This window comes from Chlorocebus sabaeus, chromosome 3 (genome assembly GCF_047675955.1).
Source record: "Chlorocebus sabaeus isolate Y175 chromosome 3, mChlSab1.0.hap1, whole genome shotgun sequence".
NCBI classification, from domain to species: domain Eukaryota; kingdom Metazoa; phylum Chordata; class Mammalia; order Primates; family Cercopithecidae; genus Chlorocebus; species Chlorocebus sabaeus.
The window spans coordinates 63225954-63235722 of record NC_132906.1 but is presented as its reverse complement, the minus strand read 5'-3'; the positions used below and the strand labels follow the sequence as shown (position 1 = coordinate 63235722).

Genomic DNA, 9769 nt, shown 5'->3' with positions numbered 1-9769 from the left:
AGCCTTACGTCAGGCGAAGAAATTAAGTTAATACACATCTGAATGCTGAGACAAGTGCTGACAAAAAGGATTCTTTCATTAATTTTACCAAATATTTAAGGATGAAATGGTTATTCTGCATCAACTTTTTTCAAAAAACAGGAGCAACGGAGATTACTTTCCAACTCATCTTATGAGACCAGCTTTGTATTAACAGCAAAAACAGATAAATGTATTATAAGAAAAGAAACTATAGATCAATACTTCTCATGATCACAGACATAAAACAAGGGTAAAAAATGCTAGCAATCTGAATCTGAAAATATGTAAAAGGATAATACACCACACTAAGTGGGGTTTAATTAATGAATGCAAGACTGGTTCAATGTTTCAGTCAAGAAATGCAATTTATCATATTAACAGACTGGATAAGAAGAAAAAATGAATGACTATATTATTAGACAGAGAAAAGTCATTCAAAAAATACAACACATTCAAAAAACTATAAAGAGGGAATTTCCTTAATCTAATAAAAGACATGTAGGACAAACTTCCAGCTAATATCATAATTAATGGAGACAGACTGAAGACTTACTCCCCTAAGATCAGAAAGGAAGGATGGCCTCTCCCAAAATTTCTATCCACTATTGTACTGAAAGTCCTTACTAGTGTAGTTGATTATACAAAAATAAAAAATATACAGAGTAGAGAGGAGACCAAGAAATAAAACTCTTTATTCACAGATGACAATATTGTCTATGTGGAGAAACCCCAAAGAATTAAAGAAAAAAATGCTGGAACTAAAACGCAAGCATGACAAGATTGCATGATACAAAGATACAATGTAAATATATAAAAGTGAATTGCTATTTTATGAGAAATTGGAATTTGAAGTTAAAAAATCTATTTACAATAGCAATGGAAACCAAAATGCTTAAATTAAAATCTAATAAATATGTACAGTACCTGAATTTGGAAAGCTACAAAATACTGATGAAAAAACTCAGAGAGATATTTCTGTTTATAGATTAAAAGACTCAATATTAAGATGTCAGTTCTTCTCAGCTTAAAATACAGGTTGAAGGCATTGTCAATGACAATTCCAACAATTTGTTTTATAGATACTGAAAAACTGATTCTAAAATATGTATTAAAAGCCAAAGATCTCTAACAACCATAAAAACACTGAAGATAAACTAATTTAGATTAATCATACCACCTGATTTTCAGCCTTACCAAACGGCTACAGTAAGGAGGACAATGTGATATTGGCAAAGGAATAGGAACATGGATCAATGAAACAGAATGGAGTATGCAGAAATGGAATTAAACAAACACAGTCAACTGAGTGTTTTTTATAAAGTGCAGGGCAATTTAATGGTTAAATTATAGTCTTTCAACACATAGTTCTTCAGTGCTTGGGTGTCCATATTTTAAGGAAAGAATCTAGATACATAGCTTACCACTTATAAATACATTAACTTGAATAAATCATAAATGTAAACAAAATCTATAGGACTGAGTTTGAAAATGAGTGATCAGATATAACCCAAAAGCATACCCATGATTTTTTTTTTTTTAAGAAATGATGTTTGACTTTTTTTAAATTAGAAAACATTTTTTCTTTTCCTTTCTTTTTTTTTTTTTTTTTTTGAGACGGAGTTTCTCTCTTGTCACCCGGGCTGGAGTGCAATGGCGTGATCTCGGCTCACCCCAACCTATGCCTCCTGGGTTCAAGGATTCTCTTGCCTCAACCTACCGAGTAGCTGGGATTGTAGGCATGCGCCATCACGCCTGGCTAATTTTGCATTTTTAGTAGCGACGGGGTTTCTCCGTGTTGGTCAGGCTGGTCTGGAACTCCTGACCTCAGGTGATTCACCTGAGGCCTCTCAAAGTGCTGGGATTACAGGGATGAGCCTCTGCGCAGAAGACCCTGTTAAGAGAATCATTCATTAAATCACAGACCGGGAGAAAATATTTGCAAAGTACATAGCAGTTAAAGACTTTTATCCAAATTTACAAAGAACTCTTAAAAGTCAAAACAAAAAAACATAACAAAACAAAACAAAAACAATGAATAAAGGACAAAAGATTAAAAGACATCTCACTAAAGAAGATACACAGTTGGCAAATAAGCATATAAAAAGATTTTATTTATTTATTTATTTATTTAGAGACGGAGTCTCGCTCTGTCGCTCAGGCTGGAGTGCAGTGGCGCGATCTCGGCTTGCTACAAGCTCCGACTCCTGGGTTCACGCCATTCTCCTGCCTCAACCTTCGGAGTAGCTGGGACTACAGGCGCCCGCCCCCACGCCCTGCTAACTTTCTATATTTTTAGTAGAGATGAGATTTCACCGTGTTAGCCAGGATGGTCTCGATTTCTTGACCTCGTGATCTGCCCGCCTTGGCCTCCCAAAGTGTTGGGATTACAGGCGTGAGCCACTGCGCCCAGCTGCATATAAAAAGATTTTTAACAAATTTTGTCATTAAGAAAATGCAAATTGCTTTTTTCTCGCTCCCCGGCCATCTTAGTGGCTGCTCTTGCTTGGGGGCCGTCCCGCACCTGAGGCAGGAAGATGGTGGCCGCAAAGAAGACGAAAAAGTCGCTGGAGTCGATCAACTCTAGGCTCCAACTCGTTATGAAAAGTGGGAAGTACGTCCTGGGGTACAAGCAGACTCTGAAGATGATCAGACAAGGCAAAGCGAAATTGGTCATTCTCGCTGACAACTGCCCAGCTTTGAGGAAATCTGAAATAGAGTACTATGCAATGTTGGCTAAAACTGGTGTCCATCACTACAGTGGAAATAATATTGAACTGGGCACAGCATGCGGAAAATACTACAGAGTGTGCACACTGGCTATCATTGATCCAGGTGACTCTGACATCATTAGAAGCATGCCAGAACAGACTGGTGAAAAGTAAACCATGCAAAATTTTCCTTTAATAAAATTTGCTTGTTTTAAAAAAAAAAAAAGAAAATGCAAATTAAAACAAAAATAATATATTACTCTACATCTATGACAATGGTTAAAATCCAAGAAACTAAAATTATTATCAATTTCTAACAGGAATACAGAAGAACTAGAACCCTTGTTCATTGCTACCAAGCATGCCAAATGACAGTCACTTCGGAAGATAGTTGGCAATTTCTTGCAAAGGTAAAAATTATCTTACAACATAATCCAGCAATTGCATTTCTAGAAATTTATCCAATCAGAAAATTTATGTTTACACAAAAATCTGCATTCTAAAGCTTATATCAAATTTATTCATAAGCTCCAAACCTGGAAGCAACCAACATATTCTTTGATAGGTAACTGGCTAAACAAACTTTAAAATATTATTTAATGATCTAAAATAATCAGCTATTAAACCACACATTGAAACCTCACACAATTTTATGACATTATGCAGAAACAAAAACAATTGATGTAATAAACAAATAAGTGTTTAACAGAGGTTTTTGTATAGGCCAGTTGAGTAGATGACAGTGTATTTTTTAGGGTAGTAAATGTATTGTGTATGAAACTGTAATGGTCAAAATTCACAGAATTTCACAGGACAAAGAGGAAGCGTTCATAAAGCGAAATAATAAAAAAAAATCATTCGAGGGGTTGGAAGGTTCAAGGATGGAATACAGACAATAGTAGAGAATCTGACACTGTAAGAAACACATGAAATAACCTCTTTTAAGGAGGTTGGGGAAGAAGGTTCTGACCAAACTATCTTTGGAAATAAGTGAACATTCAAAGACTAAAAGCAAAAAGATCCATACATAAGTTTCAGTAAAGTTGTCCCAGTGATGATTTCAGTTAACAATCCTGAAACATACATATATAACAGAATTGACGTAAATGCATGATGGATAGTAGGAGCAAGTTTCTCACTTCTGGAATAGGAGATTACAGACAAGAAAGGGAGAAAAGCTGGAATAAACCATGTAATACTGGATCAATTCATCCATAGAAACTAATTATTATTGTAATGTAGATACAGATGATATCCACAGAAATTTTTATGAGTATATGTATATACATGAGTTTTATAAATTTCCTTGCTGTCATTTGGAAAGTCCTAGAATCAATAACACCTCAGTAGCAATTAACACATCCGGAGCCCAGATGCTGGTTTCTAATAACATTTGCTGAGAAAAGGAAGCTGAGCTCCTTAAAGAAGTGGTTCAATCTAGGGCTTTAGCAGGAATACACAAGATGAGCTTAGAGTATCTTGTAGTATCAGAAAGTAGGGAAGTACTCAAAAATTAAAAAATGTAATTACTGGGGTACTTCAAAGAAACAGAGGAGCCAACAGAAACAGTCCCAATGGCTAAATCCAGCCCAGTGAATGAGAGGGAGATACACACACACACACACACACACACACACAGAGAGAGAGAAAGAGAGAGGGAGAGAGAGAGATTCTACCTTCACAATGAGACACAGCATATCTTTCCATTCCTTAATAGTGGACTGTGTATAATGACTATGCTCCAACATGTACAGCATGGAAGGGCAGAGTGAAAGAGTATCTGAATAATTAAGAAAACTAACAAATATACTATCTCAGCTAGGTGATGAAATTTAACTTCAAAAGTGACAAATTAAACTGATGGCATGTATCCTTAATGTGATGTGATGAGATTGACACTTTATTTCAGTGGTTTTCTTCCCTCAAACTTGTAATTTCAACCTAATCATCAGGAAACCACCAAACAAATCCCAACTGAGAAACATCAAAATATTCACCAATAATCCTCAAAATTTTCCAGGTCATCAAAAATAAGGAAAGTCTGAGAAAATAGTCATAGTGAGAAAAAGCCAAAGGAAAATGACAAGTGAAGGTAATGTGCATTCTGGATGGGATCCTAGAGCAGAAAAGTGATATTTGGAGAAATTGAGGTAATCTAAAAAAAGTATGGACTTTAGTTAATAAAATGTATCCATATTCGTTTATTAATAGCGACAATTATACCTTATACTAAGCTTTGGATATATGTCTCTGCTATCTTTGTAACTTATTTCTGAACCTAAAACCATTTTAAATAAAATAAAATATAATTGTTTATTAAAATACATGTGTATGTGTATATACACAACCCTACATACACACACACACACGAAGAAAGAGTTCTTTGTATTTATAAAGTGACTAAATGACACTACATTGTGGTTCTTACTCTAAATAATTTTAACCCATGAATACTGATAAAACAATAAAAATTATTGTTCCGTATTAATATTTATTGTCTAATATGACAAAACAAGTATGACAGCATCACTTTTCACAGTCTCTTCCATTCCTGTACTGATTAAGGAGAATTATTTTTTTGCTTTCTCTATTTGAAATCTTTGATGGGCAAAATCAAGATAATGTTTGAGGAGATAAATGGAAGATTTCTAAGTCTCACTTAATGGATTCTTTAAGTAGGGCATATTTACTGGCAGGAAAACAAATGAAGAGATCCAGAAGTGATAGTTAAATAGATTGAAATACACACACACACACACACACACACACACGGAGAAGAGAGAATTCTTTACATTTATGAACGGACTAGATGACCTATATTGTGGTTCTTGCTCTAATGATTTTAACCCATTATTATTGGTAAAACAATAAAAATCATTATTCTATATTAATATTTGTTGTTTCTAATATGACAAAACAATATGACTGCAAGACTTCTCAGTATCGTCTATTCCTGTACTGATTAAGGATAATTATTTTTCGCTTTCTCTGTAAACCTTTGATGTGCAAAATCAAGGTAATGTTTGAAGAGATGAATTGAAGATTTCTAAGGCTCACTTGGCGAATTTATTTAAGTAGGGACTATTACTGAACAGAAAACAAATGAACAGATCTAGAAGTGTTAGTTGAATAGACTAAAAATTTAAAATTCAGTCCAGGCTGATATACATAGAAAATTTAGAGGAGATTGAAAAGGAAAGAGAAATTTGGGGACCCTCTAGTATATGTAGTATATATAATATGAAGAAGAATTAAGAAGATTCTCTGTGTTAAAAGCACATTTTTGGCATTTTGAATTTCTTCAATAGAGATGTAAAATCTTTTTCAATTACTTTTTGGTCTATTATACTTGCTTTAAGTATATCTATAATGAGAATAGATTCTAAATGTCTTGACATTATATAAGTTATAGCTACTTTCAAACTTGTCTCGGCAAAGACTACTATCATGGGAGCAGAAATTTAGTAAAATTAGCTCATTGTTTCTAGGCTATAAAATTTTCTTAAAGGTCAGTTTTAAAACTGAATATTTTTCCTCTTTACAAGTCTCAGCAGTAATATAGTTATTTCAGTTTTGTGACAATGGCACGTGTCCATTTGTCTACATAGCAAGTAGTATGCACAGATTATCTTCTCAAATTCTGTATGTATTTTGTGATATATTTAATAAACATAATCTTACTGTCTTAATTCTACATGACTTTAATTCATAAGCTTTTAGGTTTAACATTATCTTATTTATTTGAACTGCTTGCTATCCCTAGAAATTAAGATACAGGCCAATACACTTTACATAAATAATGGTAATTGACAGGATTAAAATAGGAAACTGGCAGGCCACAGTGGCTCACACTGGGAAGTCCAGTGCTTTGGGAAGCAAAGGTAGGAGGATTGCTTGAGCGCAGGAGTTCAAGACCAACTTGAGCAACATAATGAGATCTTGCTTTTAAAATAAATAAATAAATAAATAAATAAATAAATAAATAAATAATTAGCTGGGTGTAGTGATGTGCATCTGTAGTCCCAGCTACTCGTAAGGCTCAGGTGGGAGGATGGCTGAAGCCTGAGATTGAGGCAACAGTGAGCCATTCACACCACTACATTGCAGCCTGAGTGACAGAGTGAGCCCCCATCTCAACAACAACAACAACAAAAGGCAACTAAATTGAAGTAACTGCATTAAAGTAAGTGAATTACTGTGTTAGTTTACTGCATTTTCTCTCATAGTAGGAAATAATACATTCAGAATGATGGTTCAGCAAATGTACCATACAATAACCTTGCAATAATTAAGATAAGTAAAACAAATATTTAAAAACAACTGGAAAGTTGTATAAAGTTTTTATTTTAGTCATTCATTAATTCTTCCATTATAAGACTATTTGTATTATATTTCTTGGTGAAAAAAGGAAAGTAGAACCAGAAACTGTTAATTTTTATTAAAACATATTTTTATGAAAGGGTATTAAGTAATTCACAGAACTGGGTTTGATCTAGAACCAAGGGAGGAAGGTAGAGTCAAGATCCTATAACCAGAAAAATGTTCCCAGGGAATAGCTGCTGGCACTTTTGTCATTGGATAGCCGGCTCTGAATCTCCACCAAAGCCACCTCAAATAAATCTTAAATGGCCCTGTACTTTTGACTATAACACAAGTGACCAATATTTATTGGTAGAAGTCTAATGATTAGACTCTGAGGATAAGTTGGACTTACGTGGCTGAGTAGAACAAGGTTATTTCAGCTCAATTATGTCTATACTGAAAGTTGTACAGAGGTTCGTATTTTCATTTGCATTGGTATAGACAAAGACATGTGTGTGAATTGTCCCAAAAGACAGACTGACTCCTAGAATATATTTGAGAAACTCATAAAAGTCTTTAAGAAGAAAACACTTAGCTTTGCAACCGACAAGTGGATAAACAAGCCAAGTTTATAACTGTACCAACTTAGCACAACTTACCAAGGCCTTTGCAGCACCTTACAATTCTTCCTTATCTCTTACATAATGAAATATAGCAATATTAGGAAAACACTGGAATTGAAATTGGTGAGTGTAGGTGTATTTATCAGTTTCTCTCTCATTAACTGAATGACCTTGGTAAAATTATCAGTGAGTTTCAATTTATATATATATATATATGTGTGTGTGTGTGTGTATATATATATTGTGTGTGTGTCTGTGTGTGTGTGTGTGAAGAGAGAGTATATATTCTTATAAGAATGCCCTTCCTAGAATGTATACAACTGAACTGTACTCTGACCACCTTGGACACATGCTGTCAGGGACTCCTGAGGCTGTGGCATGGGCACATGTCCTTAACCTTGGCAAAATAAACTTTCTAAATATATGCTCTCTCTCTACTCTCTTTCTTTTCTGGCAGTGTTTTTCAAAGGATCAAATTAAACGAAATAACGTATCTGAAATGTTTTATGAACCCTAAAGCAATGTAAGTTATGTTTGTTAATTAATCATCACTCAGATCACTCAAAGATCCTTGTGAGATTTTCAAAGCACTGCAATTGATGAACAATAAATGATAATCATGATAAATAAATATAATAAAGAGCACTAAATTTATTACACTGTTCAGATTTCCTACAATGCCTACTTAGAATTATAACAGTAAGCAAGAAAATATAGAGCTCCATTATTCTCTGTATATAGAGTATCAAACTTATACTGAAGTAATAACCAGCAAGTAAAACAGAGTTACTTCTTACAGAAATATAATTGGGCATTGATGGAGAATTTTTCCTCAAACCCAAGCATTTGTATCAGAGATATTTCTGTAAATTGGAGAAAAACGATTCTCTAAATTTAGCATATGTTAGAGCCTATAAACAGTAAATAAAGAAAAGCTATCTTAGTAGTATGATAAACAACAGAGCATCACCATAACTTTGATGCATGGAACAAAAAGAAAGTAATGGCATGGTGGTTTTATAGCTATGCGGTCATTGTTCATGCAGGTAAGGTAATCCATTAACAATGCTTTGCATAAGGTAGTTTGCTAGGATCAGACTATTCTAGGACTACAGAGATCTACAGCTGTTAGCTGTAGACAAGAAAAGACAGAATGGAAACAATGCAACTCAAGTCCACACTGACCTGAGCTAGCTTCATTGCTGGGAAAAATGCAGCCAAGAATCAAGGATACAGACAGACCAGAAAACCAAAATACCAACCAAAACAAAGAGGATAAAAAATAGGATCATAGCAGACGGGAGTGGTGAATTGGGAAATTTATTTCAGAGCTAAAGTTTTGCTTAAGTTTTCTTTTTATATAGTTCCTAATATATAAGATTATTTAATAGATAATAGATAAGATTATTAGTTTGGAATTTTAAATATCCTGTAGAGAATCAGATTCTTGGCTTGAAGTTGGAAAAGCTGTTCACATCAGAATGTGCACTTCATACTCCAATAAGAATATATTTTTTTTTTTTATACTTTATGTTCTAGGGTACATGTGCACAATGTGCAGGTTTGTTACATATGTATACATGTGCCATGTTGGTGTGCTGCACCCATTAACTCGTCATTTACATTAGGTGTATCTCTAATGTTATCCCTCCCCCCTCCCCCTACCCCACAATAGGCCCTGGTGTGTGATGTTCCCTTTCCTGTGTCAAAGTGTTCTCATTGTTCAATTCCCACCTATGAGTGAGAACATGCAGTGTTTGGTTTTCTGTTCTTGCGATAGTTTGCTGAGAATGATAGTTTCCAGCTGCATCCATGTCCCTACAAAGGACACGAACTCATCCTTTTTTATGGCTGCATAGTATTCCATGGTGTATATGTGCCACATTTTCTTAATCCAGTCTGTCATTGATGGACATTTGGGTTGGTTCCAAGTCTTTGCTATCGTGAATAGTGCCGCAATAAACATACTTGTGCATGTGTCTTTATAGCAGCGTGATTTATAATCCTTTGGGTATACACCCAGTAGTGGGATCCTGGTCAAATAATATTTCTAGTTCTAGATCCTTGAGGAATCGTCACACAGTCTTCCACAGTGGTTGAACTAGTTTACAGTCC

General features: G+C 34.5%; 1 protein-coding gene across 1 annotated transcript; it reads left to right on the top strand.

Moving 5' to 3' along the window:
* The first annotated feature begins 2488 nt into the window (after positions 1-2488).
* LOC103214626 (large ribosomal subunit protein eL30) lies at positions 2489-2978 on the top strand. Its single transcript, XM_007960671.3, has one exon. The coding sequence runs from the start codon at positions 2556-2558 to the stop codon at positions 2901-2903; it is 348 nt and encodes a 115-aa protein (XP_007958862.3). The 5' UTR covers positions 2489-2555; the 3' UTR covers positions 2904-2978.
* Positions 2979-9769: the final 6791 nt, after the last annotated feature.

Excerpts from the sequence above, each read along its gene's own strand:
- LOC103214626 (XM_007960671.3), top strand. The coding sequence starts at position 2,556 with ATGGTGGCCGCAAAGAAGACGAAAAAGTCGCTGGAGTCGATCAACTCT.